At 43.0% G+C, this 27,869-nt stretch overlaps 2 protein-coding genes and 1 long non-coding RNA gene across 4 annotated transcripts in view; 2 read left to right on the top strand and 1 right to left on the bottom strand.

The window, feature by feature from the left end:
- Window positions 1-3,396, top strand: part of HSCB (HscB mitochondrial iron-sulfur cluster cochaperone) — a 32,016-nt gene extending 28,620 nt beyond the window's left edge. Inside the window, exon 6 of the mRNA XM_047696282.1 lies at window positions 3,228-3,396. Coding sequence (XP_047552238.1) covers window positions 3,228-3,265 — 38 coding nt within the window. The 3' untranslated portion in view covers window positions 3,266-3,396. The remainder of the gene's footprint in view (window positions 1-3,227) is intronic.
- The window catches only part of LOC125081649 (uncharacterized), a 35,838-nt gene extending 19,809 nt beyond the window's left edge, over window positions 1-16,029 (bottom strand). Inside the window, exon 1 of the long non-coding RNA XR_007121768.1 lies at window positions 15,795-16,029. This is a non-coding gene — a long non-coding RNA (uncharacterized LOC125081649). The remainder of the gene's footprint in view (window positions 1-15,794) is intronic.
- On the top strand, window positions 15,955-26,129 carry CCDC117 (coiled-coil domain containing 117). Of its 2 annotated transcripts, XM_047696278.1 has the most exons (5): window positions 15,955-16,275; window positions 16,933-16,983; window positions 20,564-20,788; window positions 21,247-21,384; window positions 23,174-26,129. In XM_047696278.1, the coding sequence occupies exons 1-5, from the start codon at window positions 16,094-16,096 to the stop codon at window positions 23,409-23,411; spliced, it is 834 nt and encodes a 277-aa protein (XP_047552234.1). In that variant the 5' UTR covers window positions 15,955-16,093; the 3' UTR covers window positions 23,412-26,129. The 2 variants fall into 2 exon arrangements, with proteins under 2 accessions (XP_047552234.1, XP_047552235.1); XM_047696279.1 differs by lacking the exons at window positions 15,955-16,275; window positions 16,933-16,983 and adding an exon at window positions 18,117-18,455.
- The last annotated feature ends 1,740 nt before the right edge of the window (window positions 26,130-27,869 follow it).

Raw genomic sequence — 27,869 nt, 5'->3', positions numbered from 1 at the left:
CTACTTGTGATCTCTCTCTGTCAAATAAATAAATAAAATCTTAAAAAAAAAATGCAGATTATGACCTGGTAAATGAGGGGACACAAACCATCCACAGAGGATCAGTAAGTAGCTTTCTCAACACCTGAGCTCCCAGTTTGGGGAAGTGAAAACCATGCGGTTGTCATGACTGAATGCACAGTTTCAATGCACACACACACAAAGGAAGTCAAATCACAGGATCTATTACTTACAGATCCCAGAAGCGGGGTGGCAGGTGAGAGAGGCATGGGGTGTATGGAGAGGTGGCCAACACAATAAGCTAGAGAAAGAGCGCTTTTCTGTTCCATGAGTGAGCAGGAGATAGAGAACAAGGTAATAAGCATCTATTACTTATAAGGTGTTTGTCACCAACTTCGTGGGTTTAAAGGCACAGATTTAAGTCCAACAAGATTGCCCTTATTTCAGATGTCAGCCTCAAGTGGGGTCCTCAGGTTGTCCATACTTATGACAGACAGGCTATGAATTCAAGAGGTTCCCACGGCCCCTCTTAGAATCAACAGTTCACTAGAATGGTTCACATAACTCAAAACAAAGTTATATTTGTGACTACAGTTATATGAAGGATACAAATAAAGAGACACATAGCACAAGATCTGGGAGGATGCTAAACAGAGCTTCTCTAAGACCTCACCCTATGGAAACCTAGGGCATGTCACCCCCCCAGGCACATCAGTGTGTTCACCAACCAAGAAGCTCTACTGAGCTTTGGTGTCCAAAGTTGTTTTCAGGGGTTATTTGTAAATATCACTGATTGAATATTGGCCATGTGGTTAAATTCCATCTACAGCCTCCTTCCCTTTGCTGGTGGCTGGGCTGGCTCAGAGTCCCCATCTTCTAATCACAGAGTTGGTCTTTCTAGTGACCAGCCCCCGTCTGGAGTAATCTCATTCATTAGCATAAACTCAGGAGTGATCCAAGATGCTCAAGAATAACAAAGACACATTTACTGTTCAGGAGAGTCCAAGAATTTAGAGCATCCTTCCAGGTGCACCTGGGTGGCTCAGTGGGTTAAGTGTCTGACTCAGGTCATGATCCCACGGTCCTGAGATGGAGACGTCTCCCTCTGCCACTCCTCTTGCTTGCGTTCCCTCTCTTGCTGTCTCCCTGTCAAATAAATAAATAAAATCTTTTTAAAAAATCTTTAAAAATCTTAAAAAAAAAAAAAAAGAATCAAATCTGGGATGCTGTCTTGAGTATAGAAGGTGAAGGGTTCATGAGATTTTTATACTTTACTAATGCCAGGGTAAAGACACCTCTAAACCAATTCTAGTTAATCCACACATTTTATTTTATTTTATTTTTATTTATTTTTCATTTTTTAGTTTTTTTAATCCATACATTTTGATTAGCAATAATCATGCCTCAGATATACCTCATTGGCTACAATACTGCCTGCCACTGTGCAAAGCTTAATCCATACATTTTAAACATCACTCATAGTATCAATGGAAAAACTCATTCTAATGTCAATTATGTTAATGAGCAGAAACCTCTAGGGTTCAGAAGAGTGAAAGATAGCTGAAGCACTTGTAGGAGTTGCTTTTTTTTTTTTTTTTTAAGTGGGCTCAACACCCAATGTGAGGCTTGAATTCATGACCCTGAGATCAAGATCATAAGTCACGGGGCACCTGGGTGGCTCAGTGGGTTAAGCCGCTGCCTTCGGCTCAGGTCATGATCTCAGGGTCCTGGGATCGAGCCCCGTGTCGGGCTCTCTGCTCAGCGGGGAGCCTGCTTCCTCCTCTCTCTCTGCCTGCCTCTCTGCCTACTTGTGATTTCTCTCTGTCAGATAAATAAATAAAATCTTTAAAAAAAAAAAGATCATAAGTCACATGCTCTACTGACAGAGCCAGCCAGGCACCCAAAGGAGTTGCCTTTGATTAAATCTCCTTGCTACCCCAGGAGTGTGTATGTGGTAAGGGAGGGGCATACTGGCCCTGCGGTGGACCAAAGCCAAAACACATGTTCTATCACACCGTGCAGAAATAATATAAAGAAAATTGTAGACCACATCACAGTGTTATGCAGGCAAAACATCTCTGGGTAAAACTTTATTAACAAACCCAAGCGGTTTTTTGTTGTTGTTGTTTGTTTGTATTTTAAAGATATTTTATTTATTTGACAAAAAGAGAGAGAGAGCAGAAGTAGGCAGAGCCACAGGCAGAGGGAGAGGTAGAAGCAGGCTTCCAGCTGAGCAGGGAGCCAGAAGCAGGGCTCTATCCCAGGCCCTGGGATCATGACCTGAGCTGAAGGCAGACGCTTAACCGACTGAGCCACCCAGGCACCCCTGTTTGTTTGTTTGTTTTTAAACACATGTGAGAACTGTGAAAACCAAATTAAATGAATAGCTAAGAATGTGTACAGGAGCCCATTGTTCCTTGGGACAATGTGGAAACAAGGGGGGTGCTTCACTGCTCAGACCAATTGCCTATCTGTTCTGCCCCAGTCATGGGCACCAAGGAAACCAAGGAAATTTGTGGGCATTCTCATTGACATTAACCCCAAAGAGCTGTGTGAAAATCCCTAATTTCATGTTTTCAAGCCTACTCTTGGCAGAATACATTCCATAAGGTACTTCAAGAGTTTAACATAAGACCATGTGTCGTTTCATTCCCTCTTCTGGCTCCAAAAGCACCACAAACATTTAATATACCAGAAAGGTCTGTTTGGATGCAAAGGTGGCAACTGTTACTAGAGAGAAGCACAAATGTACACAAGAATTTAGAGGTGAGTGAGAAGAGCTGAGAGAAATTCAATAGAAAACAGAAGAAAATCCAAACTGCTGGATGCAGACGTCAGGTGGGGAGTGGGAAGAGATGAAGGTGGGAGGTAGGAAGGGGAGGGATCCTGAAGGAACTGGAATCTGATAAGGAGGCCAAACCTCCATGAAGAGCAATAGGGAGTCATGGAAGGTTTTAGAGCAGGGGAGGAACACATCAGGATGGCATGTTGGATGAATAACCTCTGTCTGTGCCATAGTTAACAGGCTGGAGGAGCAAGAGTTGAGTAGGGAGACTAGCTGGGATATTCCAGCAAGAAAGAGATCACGGAGCCTATGGGGTCATGGTGATACTGATATTCTCAGTTTGGGTAGTCCTACTTGCTAAGGTGAGGAAGCTGCCACACACTGGAAGTGTGCTTATCACACAGGTAATAGTATCTGACACGTCCCTTCTCTTCTGCTCTAGGCTCCCTTGTTGATGAAGACCTGAGAAGCCACGTGTAGATGCCTCATCACCACTACCAGTGCTCACCATGACCATGCCAATGTCCAGACCACCCAGTTGGTCAACTAATAATTAACAAAGGAAAAAGCAGACAGGGGGCCTAAAGGAGACTGGAGAAACAAGGAAACATAACACACTGCTGAATTATGATGCCATCAAATCAACTATAAAAAAAAATTTAGGGACATTTTGGAAAATGTGATTACTGATTAGGTGATTTTAAAAAATTATTAATTTTGGTGGCACCTGGGTAGCTTCGTCAGTTAAGCATCTGCCTTTGGTTCAGGTCATGATCCCAGGTCCTGGGATAGAGTCCCACATCGGGCTCCTTGCTAAGTAGGGAGTCTGCTTCTCCCTCTGCCTGCTGTTCCCACTGCTTGCCCTTTCTCTGTCTCTCTCTCTGACAAATAAATAAATAAAATCTTTTTAAAAAATTATTAATTTTGTTAGGTGTGATAATAGCATTGTGATTTTTTTTTCTTAAGTATTTGTTAGAGATCAACACCAAAACATTCACAGATAAGATAGGATTCTGGGATTTACTTTAAAATAATCATGAAGGGGGGTGCCTGGGTGGCTCAGTGGGTTAAAGCCTCTGCCTTTGGCTTGGGTCATGATCCCAGGGTCCTGGGATCAAGCCCCACATAGGGCTCTCTGCTCAGTGGGGAGCCTGCTACCCCCCCACCCCCCACCTGCCTCTCTGCCTACTTGAGATTTCTGTTGAATAAATAAAATCTTTAAAATAAAAAATAAGGGACGCCTGGGTGGCTCAGTTGGTTGGACGACTGCCTTCGGCTCAGGTCATGATCCTGGGAGTCCCGGGATCGAGTCCCGCATCGGGCTCCCAGCTCCATGGGGAGTCTGCTTCTCTCTCTGACCTTCTCCTCGCTCATGCTCTCTCTCACTGTCTCTCTCTCAAATAAATAAATAAAATCTTTAAAAAAAATAAAATAAAATAAAATAAAATAAAAAATAAAATAAAATAATCATGAAAGGGGGGCACCTGGGTGGCTCAGTGGGTTGAGCCTCTGCCTTCGGCTCAGGTCATGATCCCAGGGTCCTGGTTCAAGCCCAGCATCGGGCTCTCTGCTCAGCGGGGAGCCTGCTTCCCCTCCTCTCTCTCTGCCTGCCTCTCTGCCTACTTGTGATCTCTCTCCCTCTGTCAAATAAATAAAAGCTTAGGAAAATAAAATAAAATAAGTCATGAAAGGGATGCCTGGGTGGTTCAGTCAGTTAAGGAGCTGCCTTCAGCTCAGGTCATGATGATTGAGTTCCACATCAGGCTCCTTGCTCAGCAGGGAGCCTGCTTCTCCCTTTGCCTGCCACTCTCCCTGCTTGTGCTCTCCCTCTCTCTCATCGTGACAAATAAATAAATAAAATTTTAAAAGAATCATGAAAAACACCCATGACCTGACACAGTATTTCCTATATACATATTATAGCCCTTTATTATCCTCATATGCAGTTTTTTCATACCTCTAGCCATAGTATTTCCATACTTTTATGATCTAAACATTAATGAATAAATGCTGCTTCTGAGAAGGTGCCACACATTTGGAATGTTAGTGGCAACATCTGATCGTGCAGTGTTTACCCCCATCCTCGATAAGAGAGGGTCCTGCCATTTTTAAGTTATTTAATTCCTTAGGGATTGTGATGGTTCATTTTATGTGTCAAGTTGACTAGGCTAAATGAAGCCCAGGTAGCTGCTAAAACACTGTTTCTGAATATGTCTGCCAGGGTGTTTCCAGAAGAGATTAGCATTTGAATAGGTGATCAGAGTAAAGCAGACGGCCCTCCAAAGTGAGTGGGTATCATGCAATCCAGTGAGGACCCAGACTGAACAAAAAGGCAGAGGAAGGGGGAACTGGCTCTGCTGGAGCTGTGACATCCATCTTCTGCCCGTGAATAAAAACGTGCTCCTGGTTCTCAGGCTTTCAAACTCAGTGGAGACTTCCACCATCAACTCTCTAATTCACATGCCTTAGGACCCAGCTGAATTATATCACCAGCTTTCAGGGTCCTCCAGCTCACAAACAGAAGTGACTTGGGACTTCTCAGTCTCCATAAGCATGTGACTCAGTTCCCATAATAGATTTCCTCTTATGTATATATCTTATCGGTTCTTTTTTTTTCTGGAGAACCCTGACTCATAGAGGGATCTTCCCTCAAATATGCATTCTGGGGGCACTCAGCAGCAAAGAATGTTTCCATTTGCTTGTAGAAAGCTGTGATCGTGATCCTGGCTTTGGAATCACACAAATCTAAAACCATCAATAGTAACTGTGAGACCTTGAGACATCTCAGCCTCTTATTCTGCAAAGGAGTGCTACTGACGCCAAAATACTGAGTTTTGGTGAAACTGACAAAAAGTAGAACACTTAGCACAGTGTCTGGTATAGGTAATAGTCAGGAAATGCTTGCAGCTAGTGTTAATTGCTTCTCATCTTCTTTAACCTTGTGTCTTAGTCTGGTCAGGCTTTATATAACAAATCCTATAAATAACAGAGACTTGTTTGTCATGGTTCTGGAGACTGAGAAATCTGCGAGTAAGGTGCCAGCAGAACCTGTGTCTGGTAACAACCTTCAAAATAAAAAGTGCCAAATGCACCCCAAGTCCCTCTATTCCTGTTGGGTCTGTAATTGACTGTGAATGGTAAGGCATGAGAGCTCCTGCCAAAACCTCCCAACTCAATTTTTTTATGATTTCCCATGACTGGTTTGCACACAACCCATTTTCTCCTTCAAAGAGGGCCTTCGCTTCCCTGTGTCCTCACCTGGTGTAAAGGGCAAGGGAGTTATTTTGAGTCTTCCATAAGGGCATTAATCCCATTCATGAATCCCGTAGGCTCCACCTTCTAATACCATCACAATCGGGATTAGGATTTCAAAATTTGAATCTGGTGGGCAGTGGGGGTAGAGGGGTAACACAAATAATTGACTGGACAGATGCTTAACCAGCTGGGCCATCCAGGAGCCCCCGAAAATAAAATTAAAAAAAAAAAAAAAAAGAATGAACCAAAAACATTTATCCTTTGACTACAAAATATCACATATTCCTTGGAAAAGAACAAAAGCCTGAAATTTACAGCCTTAGAGTATAAGTTCTGATAACCCCACCTCTCATGAGTCATTGCCATCAATATTTTGGTTTGTGTCTTCTCTTCCAGAGGGGATGAAGGTTAATACTTTTGTATTAATATCTCAAGAAGGTTGTTTCTTGCTTATTTATTTATTTATTTATTTGAGGGGCATCTGGGTGGCTCAGTTGGTTAAGCGTCTGCCTTTGGCTCAGGTCATGATCTTAGAGTCCTGGAATCAAGCCCTGCATTGGGCTCCCTGCTTAGTGGGGGGCTGCTTCTCCCTCTCCCTGCTGCTCCCCTTGCCTGTGCTCTCCTGCTCTCTCTCTGTCAAACAAAAATTTTTAAAAAGATTTATTTATTTATGAGGGAGAGAGAGAACAGAGGGAGAGGGAGAAGCAGACTCCCCGCTGTGCAAGGAGCCCACCTCGGGGCTCAATTCCAGGACCCTGAGATCAGGATGTGAGCAGAAGGCAGAGGCTTAACTGAGCGAGCCATCCAGGTGCCCCACTTGCTAAATTCTATTAACCGATGGCGATTAATTAGGTAGACAAATAACTTATCCTCTCTTAGTTTTAGTTTTATCACCTTTATATAGAAAAATACATATACGTGGGGTCCAGTTATGAGAGTAAAATGAGAAAATGTGGAGATTTGGTTGTGTTATATGATGTTTTGGAATAAGGTGAGGTTTGGTTGGGTGAGGTCCTGAACTGATGGCCAAGAAAGAATTCTTTTTTTTTTTTTTTAAAGATTTTATTTATTTATTTGAGAGAGAGACAGTGAGAGAGAGCATGAGCGAGGAGAAGGTCAGAGAGAGAAGCAGACTCTCCATGGAGCTGGGAGCCCGATGCGGGACTCGATCCTGGGACTCCAGGATCATGACCTGAGCCGAAGGCAGTTGTCCAACCAACTGAGCCACCCAGGCATCCCCAAGAAAGAATTCTTGAGACGTCTTTGGCGCAAATTGATGTTTTTATTAAAGTATGGGGACAGGACGCGTGGGCAGAAAGGGCTGCTGCACGGGCTGATTATATACTTGGGAGCTGGGGGTAAGGAAAAAGGGAGGTTTTTTGTTGGTGGTGTTGTTTTTCAAAGATTTTATTTATTCATTTGACAGACAGAGATCACAAGTAGGCAGAGAGGCAGGCAGAGAGAGAAGAAGGGAAGCAGGCTCTCCACTGAGCAGAGAGCCTGACTCGGGGCTCGATCCCAGGACCCTGAGATCATGACCTGAGCCAAAGGCAGAGGCTTTAACCTACTGAGCCACCCAGATGCCCCAAAAGGGAGGTTTTTAAAAGAATTTCTGTATGCTAGGGAGAAAAAGCTACGAGATATTGGAGGCCTTGCCATGTCAGGTTAAGGCTGTTCCTCCCTCTAGTCAAGCATTCAGCTGAGAGTTTCCTTCTGGAAGTTAGGTTATTAATAAGAATGCTTTATATATATATATATATATATATACATATATATATATATGTATATATATATATATATATATAAATCACTAAGAGATTTTGTAAAATAAGAGATTTTGTAAAATGAGGAAGAATCCTGTCTACAGGACTATAATTTCTATAAGGTAACCATTTGTTTCTCCTTTCCCTTAGCTTTAGGGCAGCCGGGAATGCCTGAGGAATGATCCACAGATCCCACCTGGGGGAGGGGGTGTTGCTGGGAGGTAACTTGTGCTTTGCCCTCAGCTTGCCTCCTGCTCCCTCATCAGTATACACTAGCACACAGATGTATATGTGCACGTTACCGAATGACCTATCATAGCCACTAACTCAGAAAATGAACCGGTGAGCCTTGGCGCGATGCCCAGCCGACTGCTCCATCCCAGGGAATCCCAGAAGGGCTGGACAAATCAAAAGCATAGCTCCTGGTTGGGTTTGCCAACACCTTTGCTAAACCAACTCAGATAAATTTGTAACAAGTGAAGCCGGATCACTCAAAAAACAAGGGTTGGGAAAGGAGAGAGAAATTTACTTTTGGGGGAGGTGGTTAACTCAAGCCTTAACAAATGGCCTCTTTGCCTGCAAGCCGGACACCTAGAGTTTTGCAGAACACAGAAGGTATGAGGCGTGGCCTTCTAGGCATTCACTTGCTATGGGAGCTCTTCGGGACTGGCAGTTGGAATGTTGTAGTTGTCAAAGCCTCAAGAAAGAGCAATGAGAAATAACCGTTGGGGTCTATAATTGCACAAGATAGCTCTTGCGTGCGCACATATACCCACACAAGTAAGAAAAAAAGACTAGAAGTGGTGAGGGAGCAGAAGGCAAGCTGAGGACAAAGGACAAGCTGACACCTCGCAACTACCCTCCCCCCCACCCCGGGGTGGAGTTTGTGTGACTTTCTTCCAGGATACTCCATCTATCTTAAGGTTAATCCTTTGCTCCAGAGAAAACAACCTTAGCTTGACAATAGTCAGGCCTGCAGCATCCCAGCGGTCTTCCCTAGCATCTGAAAGTCCTTTTGGACACCTCTCTAAATCCTGGCGGGGGGAGGTGCCCAAAGCCCAAGTATAGCCCAGTGCAGCCGCTCTGCCCACGGGTACTGTTTCTGTGCTTTAATAATATCACCTTTTTTGCACCAAAGAGGTCTCAATAATTCTTTCTTGGAGGTTGGCTTCGAATCTCACCAACATTCCAAAACTACATTAAGAAGGATATTCAGGGGCGCCTGGGTGGCTCAGCGGGTTAAAGCCTCTGCCTTCGGCTCAGGTCATGATCCCAGGGTCCTGGGATCGAGCCCCACATCAGGCTCTCTGCTCAGTAGGGAGCCTGCTTCCCTTCCTCTCTCTCTGCCTGTCTCTCTGCCTACTTGTGATCTCTGTCTGTCAAATAAATAAATAAAATCTTTAAAAAAAAAAAAGAAGGATATTCATATAATGGAGCTTCCTGTGGGATGGTATGAAGGCTTTTTTTTTTTTTTTTGCTTCTGTGTATTTTAGCACCACCTCCAATTATTTTCTACTAGACTGTGTTAGTTTTTTTTTTTTTCTTGAAGATTTTATTTCATTCATTTGAGAGAGAGATAGAATGAGCAGGGGGAGAGGCAGAAGGGGAAGAGGCAGAGGGAGGAGACCAGGCTCCCCACTGAGCCAGAAGCCTGATGTGGAGCTTGATCCCAGGATCCTGTGATCATGACTCTAGCCAAAGGTAGACATTTAACCATCTGAGCCACACAGATGCCCCTAGACTGTTAGCTTTATAACCAAAAATATTATTGTTTTTTCTAAAAATATAACAGATAAGATTAGTCACCAAGAAAACAGAGTCAGGAGGGTATTGTCTCAAGTTCTGGGGTGCCTGGGTAGCTGGGTTAAGTGTCTGCTTTTGGCTCAGTCATGATCTCACGGTCCTGGGAGTGAGTGCCATGTTGGGCTCTCCACTCAGCAGGGAGCCTGCTTCTCCCTCTCCCTCTGCCTGTCACTGCCCCTGCTTGTGTTCTCTCTGTCAAATAAATAAATAAAATCTTAAAAAAAAAAAAATGTCTATATGTCTGATCCAGTAACTGCCTGAGAGGATAACTGGAAGTTACCTAGAGGCAGGTCTACCCTACTGAAAAGAAGAGATGCTCTGGGTGGCCACCATTAGATTCTACACCTGCTCTTCTCAGGTTTCTGTAGGGGACAATGTATAATAGTCCTCGGTTTTTTGCTTCCAGGGTCTGAAACCAAAAGGAGTCAGTCTCTCAGACAAACTCTAGTAAGGCTTTCCCTTATTCTTCCAAAGCACTTTCTGCCAGGAAATTCAATGGGATAGAGTAAAGCCTAGCAGTTTAGGACAAGATTTAGGGTCTCAGACCTGGGATTGAACCCCTTCAGTTATAAATAATGGAAGTAGGGACTAAAACTAGCCTCATTTTTCTTATGGGTCCATCCAATTCACGGCATTATAGTGAGGAACTGAATTTGGGTAAAGAGCATGGGCAAATAGTACTTAATTATTCTAGGGTGCTTGGGTGGTTCAGTTAGTTAAGCATCTGCCTTTGGCTCAGGTCATGATTCCAGCGTCCTGGGATAGAACCGCACATCAGGTTCCCTGCTCAGTGGGGAGTCTGCTTCTCCCTCTCCAACTTTCCCTCCCCTCTGTTCTTGCTTGCTTGCTTGCTCTTCCCCCCAAAATAAATAAAATATTTAAATAAATAAATAATTCGAGTACATTGCCTGATAAGAGATATACAACCTAGTACAGAATTGTGAACTACAGAATGAATTTGGGGGCACCTGGGTGGCTCGGTAGGTTAAGTGGCTGCCTTCGGCTCAGGTCATGATCCCAGAGTCCTGGAATCGAGTCCTGAATTGGGCTTCCTGCTCAGCAGAGAGCCTGCTTCTCCCTCTCCCTCTGTCTGCTGCTTTGCCTACTTGTGTGCTCTCTCTCTCTGTCAAATAAATAAATAAAATCTTTTTATTTTATTTTATTTTTTTTTTTTTAAGATTTTATTTATCTATTTGACAGACAGAGATCACAAGTAGGCAGAGAGGCAGGCAGAGAGAGAGAGAGAGAGGAGGAAGCAGGCTCCCCGCCGAGGAGAGAGCCCGATGTAGGGCTCGATCCCAGGACCCTGGGATCATGACCTGAGCCGAAGGCAGAGGCTTTAACCCACTGAGCCACCCAGGCGCCCCTAATAAATAAAATCTTTAAAAAAAAAATGAATGAATTTGGGTAGGCATGCAACAAATATAATTAGGTGGAGAGGAGTTTCAGAATGATGTAGAGTATGAGAACTATAAGGGCCGATGGCAGGCTGCCATAAGACAGGCCACTTTTTCATGAACATTATTTTGAGTTAAAAACAATTAAAACCCAGCAGATTCAAGAAAAGCTCTTACCACCCCCTCAACTGCCTGCTTTACCAGAACTGAGCCATTAACAGGGATTCCTCTTTACCTAAGAAACTTAACATTCAAAATAATGAAACCTTTGTTTTCTAAAAGCAACTCTCACTTTCCTGTTAATGGTCTTCCTCTTTGTATTTTTTTTTAATTTTTTTTTTAAGATTTTTTATTTATTTATTTGAGAGAGAGATAGTGAGAGAGAGCATGAGCGAGGAGAAGGTCAGAGGGAGAAGCAGACTCCCCATGGAGCTGGGAGCCCGATGCGGGACTCGATCCCGGGACTCCGGGATCATGACCTGAGCCGAAGGCAGTCGTCCAACCAACTGAGCCACCTAGGCGTCCCTATCCTCTTTGTATTTTTGACTCCTACTCCTCTCCTTAGTTCATGTAAACCTCTTGTTGATTATGTTTGGAATTTCTTTTGTCTATGTGGATTTCCTATATGTACAAAATTAAATTTGATTTTCTCTTGTTAATCTGTCTCATGTCAATTTGATTTTCAGTCTGATGAAATTTTACAATATAAGTGAGTTTTGGTGGGGTGAGGTCCGGAGCCGATGACCAAGAAAGAGTTCTTGAGATATCTTTGGTGAAAATGGTGGTTTATTAAAGCACGGGGACAGGACCCATGGGCAGAAAGAGCTGCTTCCCCAAGGTTGTGAGGGGAGGCAGGTTATATACTATGGGGTTGGGGGAGGTAAGGAAAAAGGGAGGTTTCAACAGAACTTTCATATGCTAAAGAGAACCTCCAAGATACCCGATACCAGAGGTCTTGCCATTGTCAAAGTCATTTTTCCCTTATTAGCAAGGTATTAACATTAAGATAGGTGGGAGAGTCCTAAAGAATGTTACATATGTCCCACCCAGGAGTGGGGGTGGGGGAAAGTTGCAGGGTGTCAGCTTTTGCTTTGTCCTCAGCCAGGCTTCTGTTCCTTCATCAAGTCCAGCTAGAGGGACTTCAAGGGCAGAGGAAAATTATTCCTCCTTGACACTCCCTTTTCATCAACATACATTTATATCATTTTTTAAAGATTTTATTTATTTGTGACGTAAAGAGATAGTGAGAGAGGGAACACAAGCCACGGGGGAGCTGTAGAGGGAGAAGCAGGCTCCCAGCTGAGCAGGGAGCCCAATGTGGGGCTTAATACCAGAATGCTGGGATCATGACCTGAGCCGAAGGCAGACACTTAATGACTGAGCCATCCAGGCGCCCCTCATCAATATATACTTAAAGTTATACGTGTCTATAACATCATCTGGAAGGATATTTTTTTCAGGGGAAGAATAAGGTGGTCCTTTGTAGAAATGACCCAGGAGACTATCTTTTATACCCAGCTGAAGTAAAGTTTTTTAAGAAAACTTAAATCTGATCCACTATATTACATTAGGCAAAAGAGGTTCTTTCATTTTTTTTCTTAAACCATACTGAGATCAATGAAAAAAGGGAGAAAGATCAAGAGAATCTGGAAGCATTTCACAAGTAAAGCACATAGGACTTGCTGATTGATTAAATATGGGGGTAAACCAAAAAGAAGCATTAATGATGATGCTTAGGTTTTTGGTTAGAAAGAGAAAAGCATCTTCTGACAACTAGCCTGGTACTAGCTATCAGATCAGCTTTACTGTCTTTTTTTTTTTTTTTTTTAGATTTCATTTATTTATTTGACAGACAGAGATCACAAGTAGGCAGAGAAGCAGGCAGAGAGAGAGAGGGGGAAGCAGGCTCCCCGCTAAGCAGAGAGCCCGAGGTGGGGCTCGATCCCAGGACCCCGGGATCATGACCTGAACCAAAGGCAGAGGCTTTAACCCACTGAGCAGGCGCCCCAGCTTTGGTGTCTTCTTGTTAAACAAGTCCACAAAATATCAACATCAAAGAAGGCCTGAGACAGTGACTTTGATGGATCAAGATAAAAACACGACCTCTTCATAATCATGTTTAAACACAGATGAAAATGTGAACATTGTGCAAACCACAAAATTGTCCAAACATCCCCCTGGCTGATACGAAGGACTTCGCCTCTTTACCAATTACAGGTTTAGCTTCACTTCATTCTTCCTACCTTCTAGAAAAGATTAACTAAGTTACCCAGTCATACAATTATCCCTACTTCCTGACAATATTAATTCCAGAACAAAGCCCTGCTTTCTTGAACCCTGCCCCAAATCACCTAAGACAGTCCCAAGTCCTATTACAAGCTTTTTCTAACACCTCCTTACTGAGATACTTCCTCACTGTAAGCAGCCAGAAACCTTTGTTCCATTATAGGTGTCTTTCGGGGGGTTTTGGCTAAAGGGCGTTGACTTTGGTGTGAGCAACCAGACTGGATGATAGTGTCATTCTCTGGGATGGAAAAAGTGGTAGGACCAGTGGTTGGTGATATAGGAAAGTGTTGGGGTTTGGAGCCAAAGGCCAAGAAAGAATTCTTGACATTTCTTTGGTGCAAAAAGGTGGTTTTATTAAAGCATGGGGACATGACTTGTGGGCAGAAAGAGCTGCACTGTGTTCATGAGGAGTGGCCGATTATATACTTTCAAGTTGGGAGAGGGTTAGGGATAGCGTTGTCTCTAAGGAATTTTTTTTTTTTTTTTAAAGATTTAATTTATTTATTTGACAGAGAGAGATCACAAGCAGACGGAGAGGCAGGCAGAGAGAGAGAGAGAGGGAAGCAGGCTCCCTGCTGAGCAGAGAGCCCGATGCGGGCCTCGATCCCAGGACCCTGAGATCATGACCTGAGCCGAAGGCAGCGGCTTAACCCACTGAGCCACCCAGGCGCCCTCTAAGGAATTTTTGAAGCAAGTTTTCCAGGACCTTGAGGGGGCACGCTGTTGTTAGGAAAAGGTCATTTATCACTTTCTAATAAAACCTTAGTCATGAGATCCTTTAGATGTTTATCAGTGGGTCATGCTTGGAGGATGATTGCTAACATGCATCTTGGAGGGTAGAGATGAAGGAAGTTTCCAAAGTAATTTTTTAAAAAGATTTTTATTTATTTATTTGACAGACAGAGATCACAAATAGGCAGAGAGGCAGGCAGAGAGAGAGAGAGATTGGAGGAGGAAGCAGGCTCCCTGCAGAGCAGAGAGCCTGATGTGGGGCTCAATCCCATGACCCTGGCAGAAGGCAGAGGCTTAACCCACTGAGGCACCCAGGCACTCCCAAAGGAATTTTTATATGTTAAAGTAGACTTTTAGGATCCTGGAGTTCAGGCTAATGTCAAGCTAAGATTGCCTTTTACCCTTAGCAAAGTATTAACAGTGAGGCAGCTCTGAGTTCCTAGAGGAATGTCACTCTACCTGTTTCAAGAACTTGTCAATGGACTGCAATTAGTAAGGAAATTTAATTTTTCTTTTGCCTTTGCTTCCCACATAATTTGGGGTCAACCAACTGTGCCAGCCCCTCTGAAAAGACATTCTGGAGCCAGACAGAGGCTGGAAGACTGGCCAGTACCTCTCACAGCACTCTGAGGTTTTTACAGAGAGCGCCTCCAAGCTGTTCCCCCTAAGACAACACCAAACTTCATTTATATTAAAATATGGAAAGAATTAATAGGTGATGTTTAATGAGTACGTGCCACGTGCTGAGAACTATTCTAAGGGACCTAGTTTTTGTTTGTTTTCTAAAGTAGGATCTATAAAATCTTAAAAAAAAAAAAAAAGGGGGCACCTGGGTGGCTCAGTGGGTTAAGCCTCTGCCTTCAGCTCAGGTCATGATCTCAGGGTCCTGGGATCGAGTCCCGCATCGGGCTCTCTGCTCAGCGGAGAACCTGCTTCCTCCTCTATCTATCTCTCTGCCTGCCTCTCTGTCTACTTGTGATCTCTCTCTGCGAAATAAATAAATAAAATCTTAAAAAAAAAAAAAGTAGGATCTAAAAAAAAAAAATCTCTGTCTCTCAAATAAAAAAAAATCTTAAAAAAAAATCTGTCTCTCAAATAAAAAAAAAAATCTTAAAAAAAAAAAATAAAGTAGGTGGGGCACCTGGGTGGCTCAGTGGGTTAAGCCACTGCCTTCCGCTCAGGTCATGATCTCAGGGTCCTGGGATCGAGTCCCGCATCGGGCTCTCTGCTCAGCGGGGAGCCTGCTTCCCTCTCTCTCTCTCTCTCTGCCTGCCTCTCCATCTACTTGTGATCTCTCTCTGTCAAATAAATAAATAAAAAAATCTTAAAAAAAAAAAATAAAATAAAGTAGGATCTATGCTCAATGGGAGCATGAACTCACCCCCACCCCCATATCAAGAGTCCCATGCTCTACTGAGCCCCCCAGACACCTCAGGATCCACATGTTTTAAAAAGATTTTTTTTCTTTTAATTCATTTATTTGACAGAAAGAGAGAGCGCTCACAAGCAAGGGGAGCAGCAGGCAGAGGGAGAGGGAGAAGCAGACTCCCTGCCCAGCACAGAGCCAGACGCAAGACTCCATCCCAGGATCCTGGGATCATGATCCAGACTAAAGGCAGACGCCCAAACCACTGAGCAACCCAGGTGCCCAGGATCCACATGTCTTAATCCATTTACTTCTCCCAATCAACCCTAAGAAGATAGGTATTATTATTATCAGGTTTCACTGTTGAGAAAACAGGTACAGAGTTGTGAGGGTTGGAACCAACTTACTTCACATTCAAGGCTCGCCAGAGCGGTCCTCAGCTCCAGCCCGCTAAGCCGAGGCAGCCATGTTAGCTGTAGTCCGCTGGAACTGCAACTCCCGGCAACCCACGGTAGCCGCTCTCCACACATAACAAATCCCGGCGTGCCCCTGGGCGGCCCGGGGTGGAGGGTTCTAGAAGGCGTGACGTGGGGTCGAGAGCGGGCTCAGAGGCGGGCGCCTCTTAGTAGTCGCTGTGGCCGCAGCTGCCGGGCCTGGAGACGCGGGCGGCCGGGGCCGCGGGCGCAGCCTCCTCGTCTCCCCGGCCATGGCCGCGCTCGGCCGGCCCTTCAGCGGCCTCCCCCTGAGTGGCGGCCCCGACTTCCTGCAGCCGCCGCCGCCCTTCCCCGGCCGGGCCTTCCAGCCGGGAGCAGACGGCGCCGAGCTGGCTCCGCGGCCGGGACTCCGCGCCGCCCCGAGCAGCCCCGGCGGGAGCGCGGCGCGCGGACGGTAAGGAGCCCGGAGAGTGCCGGGCGTGCGGGCGCGCAGCTCGGGCTCCTTAATCTTCCTCACGACTCTCCGTAGGGGGCTCCTGAGCCCCCAGAGAGCAGACGAGAAACTGATCTTGGGGACGTTAACTGTAAGTCGACGCGGCCGCTCAGCCCGCGAGTCCGTGTCGGACCTCGACCGGCCTGCGCCCTTCGAGAGTCGAGGAGACTTTGCCGAGCTTGCCCAAGTCGGGCCGGAATTGGAACCTGGGCCAACCGGAGCCTGGCGGTGCCCTCGGCGCGGCCGCCGGCGCTAACTTTCCGTGCCTCTCGGATACTCGGTTTCTCATCCTCTGAGTGGGACAGAGATGGGTCCTGCTAGTGAGATCGTGGAAGTAAAGCGCTTAGCCCAGTGCCTGCCCCAGATACGTCTTCCCTACGTCCGTACCCCCAAATCTATTTCCCACTCCTTTGACAAAGTAAGAAGTTGAGATTTCAACTTCTAGTTATGTGGGTCGCCCAACCTGAGCGACCTTGTGATCCAATCCCGGGCAGCAAGGAAAGGGACAGCCGCTCGCTACTCTGGGACGGGCGAGATTATTGAGGAACGGGAGAGTGGATGCCGAAAACACAGGCTCAGTGAATTTCTCAGTTGACTGATTTTTGTTTGTTTCAACAGTGTTTCAGTTCGCTGTAAAAAGAAACACAAGCGAGAGGAGGAAGATGATGAGTAAGTTTCAGGTGCCATTTATTCACTTTATGGTCACTTAGTTTAACTTTTTTTTTTTTTTTAAAGATTTTACTTATTTATTTGACAGAGAGAAATCACAAGTAAGCAGAGAGGCAGGCAGAGAGAGGAGGAAGCAGGCTCCCTGCTGAGCAGAAAGCCCGATGTGGGGCTCGAACCCAGGACCGGGGATCATGACCCGAGCCGAAGGCAGCGGCTTAACCCATTGAGCCACCCGGGCGCCCCAGTTTAACTTGTTTTATATCCTCAACTACTTATTTTGAGTGAAAGGGTGAAACATGAAGTATCTCGGCGGGGCGGGGTGGAGGGCGGCGAGTATCTCTGCAAGGAGGCTCGAGAAACTGGTAACAGTGGTTTCCTTTTAGGGAAAGTAACTGGATAGCTGGCATGTCAGAGAGAAACTTTTCTCCCTGTAATCCTTAGTAACGTTTGAATTTTCACCCATGTGAGTGTTATTACATGCGGAGAGTAAAAGGATTTCACGTGTGCGAAAGGATACACATTGTAAAGTCTTAGAATGCACACTCCGCTTTTCTCCCTGTTACCTGTTTCTCCTTTGGAAGATAATCTGAAAACTTTATAACTGTATATACCTGTGGTTTAATGTATTTGTAAGAAGGTAACTCTTGACATTGGCAACACGTTGATCTTTTTACTCTCCTGTAGTTCGTTGCATATAGGCACATAGGGTTCTACCCAATTTCTTCTGCAACATTGAATAGAATACTATTTAAAGGTCCAGATATATAGAGATCATTAACCAACCAGTCTCCTGTTAATAGATTTCTAAGTTACCTCTAATTTTTTGCTTTTACTGTAGATTAAATCTACCATGCCGGTTCTTTTTAAAGTTCCTTGTATATATTTGCAAGTAGGTTAATGGATTTTTTGATGGTGAATTGCATGCATTTTATTTTATTTTTTTATTTTTATTTATTTATTTTCTTACTAACATGTAATGTATCATTAGCCCCAGGGGTACAGGTCTGTGAATCGCCAGGTTTACATACCTCACAGCACTCACCACAGCACATACCCTCTCCAATGTCCATAACCCAAGCACCCTCTCCCTACCCTCCTTGCATGCATTTTAAATTTTGAACAAGAGTTGTTGCCAATTTATATTCCTTTTAGCGGTGGAAATGCATGTTTCTCCATCTTCACCAGAACTGTATTTTCAAACGTTTTCACTTCACTCATAGATTAAAAAAAATTACATCTCGTAGACAGTCTAATAGACAAATGAGCAAAGGAATCACTCAAAGAGGATATCCAAATGACTAACAAATGAAAGGTGTTCATTCAACCTTATCAGGGAAATAAATGCCTAGTAAAGCCTCAAAATGAGATCTGTTACTTTACCACCAGGTACTGGAGCACCAGTAACTCTGCAATACTATGGATGAGAATGTAAATCGGTACAAGCACTTTGGGAAATAGTTTGGCATTATCTAGTAAGTTAAAGACATACATACCCTATTACCCAACAGTTCCCCTCTTGAGTGTGTACATGCTCTCAGCAGGAGACACAAGAAAGTTCATAACATCCTTGTTCATAATAGCTCAAAATTGGAAACAACCTGTATGTCCCTCTATAGTAAAATGGATAAAGTAAATTATAAATTCATATAGTGGAGTTCTATTTGGCAAAAAAAAAAGGGGGGGGGTGGGGAGAATGTATGACACCTGTCAAGGGATATGTCTCAGACATAATATGGACAAAAGAAACATCCCAAGAGTATATACAGTACTATAACAAAGTGTTTACCTGTAGGGAGGAGGAAATAGAGTATCATTTTAGATACTACAATCTACATCTTGATTTTTTTTTTTTTTTAAGATTTTATATAACTATTTGACAGAGCACAAGTAAGCAGAGCAACAGGGAGAGGGAGAAGCAAGCTCTCCGCTGAGCAGAGAGCCAGACTTGGGGCTCTATCTCAGGACCCTGGGATCATAACCTGACCCAAAGGCAGCTGCTTAACCGACTGAGCCACCCAGGCGCCCCAAAACTAAACATTTTAAAAAATGATTTGTCAATTCCAGTAAAAGTCTAGGTTCAAGAGAGCATCATTATTTGTCAGATTTTATATTGCCAGAGACTTTCATATTATTTTTTAAAGATTTTATTTATTTATTTATTTGAGAGAGGGAGAGAGCATGAGAAGGGGGTGGGTCAGAAGGAGAAGAGACTCCCTGCTGAGCAAGGAGCCTAAAGCGGGATCATTACCTGAGCGGAAGGCAGTCTTTTTTTTTTTTTTTTTTTTAAAGATTTTATTTATTTATTTGACAGAGAGATCACAAGCAGGCAGAGAGGCAGGCAGAGAGAGAGGAGGAAGCAGGCTCCCGGCTGAGCAGAGAGCCCGATGCGGGGCTCGATCCCAGGACTCCGAGATCATGACCTGAGCGGCCTAACCCACTGAGCCACCCAGGCCCCCGAAGGCAGTCTTTTAACCAACTGAGCCACCCAGGTGCCCCCAATGTTGATTTTTGTAGTCTTAACATGAATAGAAATTTCTTTTTGTAGAATACATACCACTTCCTTTGACCTTCAGTTTAGAGACTCGTAAACTGTGGTAGCCATTAATGAATTTTTTAAAGTTGCAGAGCTGTGCTGTGTTTTGAGGCCACACTTGCTGATGGCCAAGCGGTAAAGTCCGCCTGGTCAAAGCACTAAAGTAGAGTAGGGCCAGTTGTTTGTCTTAACTGCTTCAGACAGTTTTCAGCCAACCTGGGCACATTGCAGCATATGCAAATACTACTTCATGGTAAGAGCTTGAACTTCCCTAAGGAGGCCATAAGTTTCAGTGAAAATGACACAGAGCTAGGACTTTGGAGCTCTGCCTTCTGGTGCCCGACATGCAGCTCTGCCTTATGTGACATTTAGGAGAGGGCACTTTAGCTTTTCTAGGTCTTAGTTTCCAAATCTGCAAAACAAATTGGTGAACTCTAAGGGCTTTCTGTAATACAAATTTTTCTAGGAAGTGAAAATGGTTTAAGCGGGAGAAAAACGTACACCCTTATTAGTAAGGGGCTCAAAGTCAAATGACAGTCTTCCGACATTTCTGAGAGGACCAAGAAATCACAGTATCCTCTGCAACCTGGAGTACCTGGAACGGACCTGATAAAGCATTTATCTTTTGCCCTAAGGGAAGACAGGATGCCTGTGGATCACATCCCGGTAGGGAGCGAGCAGAATCAGTACAAAATATGGCTGGTTCTGAATTGCTGCTTGTGGTTTGGTTTCTTTACTTTCCACTTGACCTATCCAGAGCCAAATAAGTAGGAATGACTCTATATTCCCACACTGAACACTAATCTGAAAATGCACAATCTTGCAGGTGTAGCCTAATTTGGTAGAGAGCAGTAGAAGAAAACATCTTAAGGAAGCTGTCAGAATGACAAAAGGAAATGCATGATTTTCTGTTTTATAATCACACACTGTCAAAAATCAGGTTTTTTTACATAAGAGTTTGGTTAGAGAAAGGGATGATAAACATTTATATGACTGAATTTTCATTGAGTTTTTTTGTTTTTGTTTTTGTTTTTGTTTTTTTTCCAGTTGTCCAGTAAGAAAGAAAAGGCTAACTGAAGCAGGGCTCTGTGCTGGTCCTAATGACTGGATTCTTTGTGCACATCAGGATATAGAGAGTCCTGGAGTAAATCCGTGCACTAGCGGCCTCTCTGCACCTGGCATGTTAGATGTTATATGTGAAGAGATGGATCAGACAACGGGAGAACCACAGTGTGAAGTTGCACGAAGGAGGCTTCAAGAAATCGAGGACAGGTAAATGGGTAGCGTGTATCATTGGTTTATTGCAGTTCCCATGTGATATCTCTACTCTTAAGCTAGTCTAATTCATCATTTGGTGATAACAGTAATCTTCAACCTCTCAGACTATAAAAATTTGAGAACTCAAAATCGACACATTTAATGTCAAACTCTTCTCATAGAACTGCACTAAATATTTTCACCTCCTGTCTGGGAATATTAATTTTTTGGTTTATGGTCGTTTCCAGGGACTCATTCTTCAAATGTGATTGCATCTGATGTAAAAATTTTTAAGTGAAACATTGAGTAACTCTCCTGTATGTACTTTTTTCACTCAGAGCCTCATATTTTACTTGATCTTTTCCTGTAGCACCGGTTGCACTTATTTTTTTTTTTTTAATTTCGTCTAATTGCTAGGATATATAATAGCTCGACTAAATTTTTCTTTCCCTGCTTCTGTTGTCTTTATTTAGGATAATTGATGAGGATGAAGAAGTGGAAGCTGACAGAAATATTAACCATCTCCCCAGTCTTGTTCTTTCTGACACCATGAAAACAGGTTTGAAGAGGGAGTTTGATGAAGTCTTTACAAAGAAAATGATTGAGTCCATGTAAGTGTTGGTTCCTGGTTTCCATTTATTTATTTTTAAAAATGTACTTATTTTTTTTAGAGACAGCACAGGGAGAGGAACAGAGGGAGACAGACAAGCAGACTCAGAGTTGAGTGGCTGCCTTACCTTCTTAACCCTCAATTCTTTTGAAGTCCTGAAACACACTCTCTAATGTTTGGGGTTGGGAGGATTGGCAAGAGAGCCCATTCTCCTAAATTCGAGTCATAGAATATAGGAACCACATTTCAAAAGTTCTTGTTTACCAGGCTCTCAGTTATCCGGGAAGACCACTGAGACTTAGAAAACATACCAAAAGAAATCTCCCAGTAGTCAATAGAGTTACCACAAAGTTTAATGAGCCCAGTTATCTGGTTTCCATTAGAGTAGAAACACTGGAACAGGAAGTGAGAAAAAAACTCCCTAGGGAGTAGTGACAGTATAGTGTGAGGACAGGAGAGGAGACTAGAAAGCAAACATCAGAGCCTTAAAAATGAAGCAGCCTGGGGCTATTAACACAAGAACTAATGATAGCTCTGTAATTCTTATAATCCTTGAGCTTATATGATCTGAAGCATGTGTAAAATAATAGTCAGGTTTGAAGTGCTATTTAGATAATTGCCTAGAAAAAACTGGAGGTAGATTTGATAACTCAGTATGAGGGTAGGTGTCAGGTATCTGAAAAAATCTCTTGAGAACAGCAGTCCGAGTGATGCCAGGTAGGTAAGTATTGCCTGTGGCCACAATGGGTTCAGCTGATGTTAGATCACATAAGTTTTGCATTAGCTCCCTAACTTGGGTATATAATTAACTACCTACCTCTGAGGGTGGGTAGTTAGTTTAGCCAAGAGTAAGCAGGCCATGTTGTCCTATAGCCTAAAAAAGAGCACTTTTTGCTCTTGGTAGTTTTCCAGAAGCTAGCATTTGGGGGTACTATTCATTGTGGTTTGTCTTACTTGCCTTTGGGTCCCAGAAACTATCAAACCATGGGGTTAGGTAGGCATTGGGGCCATAATCGTTTGTACTTAACTGCAAAAAGCATTCTACTTTGTAGCTGTACTAAGCAGAAGGCATAACAGAGATACGTTTAATGTGTTTGGTCAGTATTTCATTTTCATTTATAAAGGTTTAGTACAAGGTAGTAGCCCTACCTACTAATATTAACCACAGTTTAAGGAATTTTACATTAAATCAAGGGCCTCTATTTTTTTACATGGGATGTTTATATTTCTTTTATTTTAAAGATCTTGCGTAATCTCTATACCCAACATGGTGCTGGAACTTAAAACCCCAAGATCAAGAGTTGCATGCTCTACTGACTGAGCCAGCCATGCACTCCTATATTACTTTTAATCACAGCATCAGTACAACTAGTAGGTTTGGTTAAAACGTGCAGAACGGAGGCATCTGAGTAGCTTAGTCTGTTAAGCATCCGACTCTTGGTTTTACTTTAGGTCATGATTCAGGGTCCTGGCATCGAGCCCCATGGTCTGCTTCATGATCAGCGGGGAGTCCGCTTGGGATTCTCTCTATTTCCCTCTCTCCGCTCCTCCCCTCACTTATTTGTACGCATGCGTGTCTTCTCTAAATAAATCTCTAAAAATATGAGCAGAACTATAAAATTGTATGTGTTTGTGTGACCTTTCTAAAGATCTTTTTAGATCATCATCCTATTTTAATTCTGTCAGTTCTTAACTCTAGATATTTGATAGCAAACATTAGCTTTTCAACATGTATCTTTTATTTCCATATCCTAAAATTTTTTTATAAGAAACTGTATTTTATGTCTTAGGAGCCGTCCTTCCATGGAGCTTGTGCTCTGGAAACCTCTCCCTGAACTCCTTTCTGATAAGCCAAAGCCGACATCTAATGCTAAGAACTATACAGGAGAGAGCCAAACTAAGCATGCAGCTGCTGGCCCTGCCTTCCCTGGGAGAACTGAGCTGTTCTTGGAACCTCGGCAAACAGGGATGCCTGTTTACAATAGTTTGGAGACAGCTGCTTGCACAGAAGAAGAGATGGAACTCTAGAAACCAGTTTCTATGCTAAAGTTGTCAAATTTTAGAAGGCTCATGTATTTAGTCGTGAGCCTACTTGTATTTGTATAGTATAGGGACTTGAAAGTTTTATGAAACGGGTGTAATAATATCTCCACCTGTGATTTGGGGTGGGACTCTCATTTTGGGTAGCCATTTTGTGAATCCAACTTTTTTGCTATGGAAGCTTGTCTCAAGGGAAAAGAGTTTTCCACAGGGCTTATTAAGGGAATGGAAGTTGCAGTCTGCAAAGGCAAGTATAGAAGCTATGTGTCTAAGGGTGACTTAAATCATCTGTCACATTGTCTAAACCATTCAGATAGTTGGCAAATATTCAGACACTTGAATTTGAAACAATGCATTAAGAAAGAAGGATGCTCCTACTATGACTGTACCCTGACAGCCGAGTCACAACTACGTCTATAGATCGGAGCTTGTTTACAGTGGGGACTCTAAAATTGGGAAGAGGAGGGAGGAAAGTAGCTTAGCCTATTGCCAAGAGATTTAACAGAGGCTCTGAAACTTGTATATTGTCAATTCTGTGTAGCTACGCTGATTAAATAGCTGGTAGCATTGTGGCTCACTTAGCCTCTGAAAATGGCAATGAAAATACAAAAAAGGTTTTTCCTTCAAGGCTTTTTTGCCTTGTGTTACAGTTGCTCCTTGGTTTCCCTTGCATAATTGATAAGCCCGGTTATTCAGGTTTGTTTACAACTTAATTAACTTTGAGTGATCGTTAAAAAGTGATCGTGAGGTAACCTTACGTTCAAATTGGCTATGGGAGAAGCCTCCCTTAAGTAATCCCAAGGAACTGCCATGTCAGCGAAGCCCAGCATTGATAGGTATTTTTAAAAAGGTTGTACCTATATTAGCAAGTTGAGTATTTTTAGTGTTAATGTAGAAAACAATGACAATAATTAACTGAAATGGGTAAGTGACATTGAGAGTTACTGAACCAGCCACTTTGCCTGGTACTTCAGCTGTTGTGCAGTAAACCTAGAGAATGGCTTCCTGCTAGCGGGACATCTTCATCTTGAGGAACTAAACCAGGCTCAAGGTGCCCTTTGGGGATAACCAGGATTGAAGTTCTTTATTTCTCAGGAAGGGCTCTTCTGTGTGGCAAGGACTCAGTAGTGCCGAGTAAAATAACACTTCCTTTAGTGCTATGGAAATATCCACTATAACTTATTAAATGAGTGTAATAGTGTAATACTTGCCCTTACATCACACAACAGGAGACCACCCCAGTTCTTTTTGTTTTGTTTTCTGGGTTTTTTTCCCCCTTTGTAGGACTCAGATACCTTGTGTAGGAAAAAGAATGGCTTATGCCAAGTAGAGGTGACTTTTTCGAAACAAGCTCCCAGACGTTTTTGAAACCCATGCTGAAATCCCTCCCCTTGTTACAGATGGCGCAGAAGTAACAAGTCTGTTAATTGGACTGTTTCTTCCCTTGCCTGTTCCTGCTTTCTCTGTTTCTGTCTGGACAGTCAGGAAAAGATTTAATGTTTAATATTTAAACAATATTTAATGTCTACACAATAAAATTATTCAAACTTCAAACCAGTATTAAAACCAGTTGGAAACCAGCTAATAGTTTCTTAATCTCAGATTTAGAGATGAATGTAAACTGTATTCTGTTGAGATGTGCAAGTGTTTGATTCATGCTGTTTGAAAAACTCCTGCCTTTAGGTCATTGTTTAATGGGACCAACTTAAAAAGTTTGTAGCCTTAAAGAAATCGCCGTCCTAAAAGTTTCTTCTGGTATGACTCAAAAACATGAAGTGAATGCCCAGGATTTGGAGTTAGTCCCAGTGTTAAGGCAGAAGGGGAGTTCACAACTTTCCAAAGAAGGACCCAAAACACACTGAGAGAGTCTTTGGTAGGAATTGTGGGCCGGGCCTCTGATCCAAGGTCTGTATGAGGAAAAGGAAAAAGAGCTCCAAAACAGGGCTCTGATACCACTGGTAAAATACAGGAGAGAATGAAGAGTCTGTTAATTAAAATCCAAACAACTTGTTTCAGGAGTCCGATTATCTGACGTGATTATTTCTGCAGGAAAATGGATGTTTAATGCTCCTTTTTAAACTTTATCCTTTTGCATATGTTTGTACAGAAATTTTCTTCATCCTTGTGGTGCTTATTCATCTGAGCCGTCTCCACAGTCTCCATGCCTCTGCTTTGTTTTTCTTCTGTAGTGTAAGGCTTTTGCTTTTGCCTTAAGGTTTCCTTAGGGAATCAACAGGTCTTTTCATTTTGTACAACTTTTGAAGCATGGATCAAACATTGGCTTACTATGCTAATGTGTGGAGAGAAAAATTACCTAAAGCAGGTGAGCTTTAATGAACAAATGTATATTTTCTCTGAGTTTGAGTAGGGTGTGTGTGTGTATTTTTTTTTTTAATATAAAGTTAAGTTCTCACAAATCTCAATCATTTAAAAAAGCAGAAACAAAAACAAAACTTGCTCATTTTTGAAAAGGTGCAAATGTAAAATTTTAGGAAAATAGGGTAGGGGCTAGAACCATGAGAACGATGCTTATTATAAGCAGGTTCGTTAATTATTTTGGATTTGAAAACTTGGTTTTTCATTAATAGTGACCAGAATGGTACAGTACTAGGAAGGTTCTGGAAGATGCTGTCAATTTTACTTTAAAACGAGAATCTGGTGTTTCTGTATTTTATTGTTTTCAATAAAACTTCTTAAGTGCTTTGACTTCATGAGGTATTTGTATTCCTGCCATAAGTAAACAAAATCAGCTACCTCTGCTTGCTTCTAAATTGTATTTAAAGCAGAATTCATGGGTGCCTGGGTGGCTCAGTCGAATGAGCATCTGCCTTTGGCTCAGGTCGTGATCCTCGAGTCCAGGGGAGTCTGCTTTTCTCTGTGCCCCTCTCTCAAATTAAAAAAAAAAAATCATAGAAAAAGCATTTGTGGGGCGCCTGGGTGGCTCAGAGGGTTAAAGCCTCTGCCTTCAGCTCAGGTCATGATCCCAGGGTCCTGGGATCGAGCCCCGCATCGGGCTCTCTGCTCGGCAGGGAGCCTGCTTCCTCCTCTCTCTCTCTGCCTGCTTCTCTGCCTGCTTGTGATCTCTGTCTGTCAAATAAATAAATAAAATCTTTAAAAAAAAAAAGCATTTGTATCAGTGAGGGTCTTAAATTTGAGAGGATGATTATGTTGGGTTAAAGTTAAGCTGCATAAGTGAATTCAGTATTTCCAAAATAGGCAGACTGTTCTGCTCTTCTGACTGCTTACAGAATGCTCACCACTCTACTTACCAATTCACTGCTATCAACAGCATTGATTGGCAGTGGTGATTGACTGCCACTGTTTGGATAACAGTAGTGACAGTCTTCAAAAATGTTTTTTTTTAAGATTTTATTTATTTGACAGAGAGAGATCACAAGCAGGCAGAGAGAGAGGAGGAAGCAGGCTCCCTGCTGAGCAGAGAGCCCGATGCGGGGCTCGATTCCAGGACCCTGAGATCGTGACCTGAGCCAAAGGCAGCAGCTTAAGCCACTGAGCCACCCAGGCGCCCCCAAAATGTTTAAATACACAGTTGGAAATGGTAGTGTTCACAGTTTTTTGTTGTTTTTTATAGGTTTAGGACCATTGAAAATGGAATAGGGAAATTCCATAATGTTCAGTTATGTGGTCACTTCCTTAAGAGTTGACAGGTCACTGGGTGGCAGTATTGCCTGCATATTTACAACTTTGGCTTGATGATGTGGATCCCTGATGTGTGGCCAGGCAGAGTTAAGTTTGGGTTGTAATTACAGAAAACTCAGGATACTGTTTTTCACCAAAATTTGGAAATCACAGCTAAGAGCTATCTAATTCCTTTATTTTAAAACATATTTGGAAACTAAAGCTAAGTAGATAGTGATAATTTCGATTATAATTGAACTTAAGCTTCAGTGTTCTTCCTACTTGACCAGTGGTTTTATAATGTTTTCGCAGAATATCTAAAATGTCATTTAGAGTTGACAATCCACAATAAAGTGTGGTTCAGTCAGTGTAACATTAAACTCCTTGAGAAAATACACTTTTGTATATATCCATTTGGTACAAATACTCTGTCAGTGGCATTTTATTTTTTTTATCTTTAAAGATTTTATTTGACAGAGCACAAGCAGGGGGAGTGGCAGGGAGAGGGAGAAGCAGGCTCCTTGCAGAGTAGAGGAAGCCTGATACGGGACTTGATCCCAGCATTAGGATCATGACCTGAGCTGAAGGCAGTGGCTTAACCCACTGAGCCACCCAGGCGCCCTGTCAGTGGCATTTTAGAGATGAATGGCATGCATTTTGACTACAGCTCCAGCAAGACAAGGGTGTTGTCTTTCAACAACTGCTGAGTGGGTAAACAAGCCAGTTTTCCTGTCCTTTAATGAATTCGAGGAGTCATGAAGTAAAAATTTCATAGGATATTAGAATTTAACTGATGCCACAAAATAT

Source organism: Lutra lutra, chromosome 12, assembly GCF_902655055.1.
Source record: "Lutra lutra chromosome 12, mLutLut1.2, whole genome shotgun sequence".
In the NCBI taxonomy this organism is placed as follows: Eukaryota; Metazoa; Chordata; class Mammalia; order Carnivora; family Mustelidae; genus Lutra; species Lutra lutra.
This window is presented reverse-complemented; position numbering and strand designations above follow the sequence as displayed.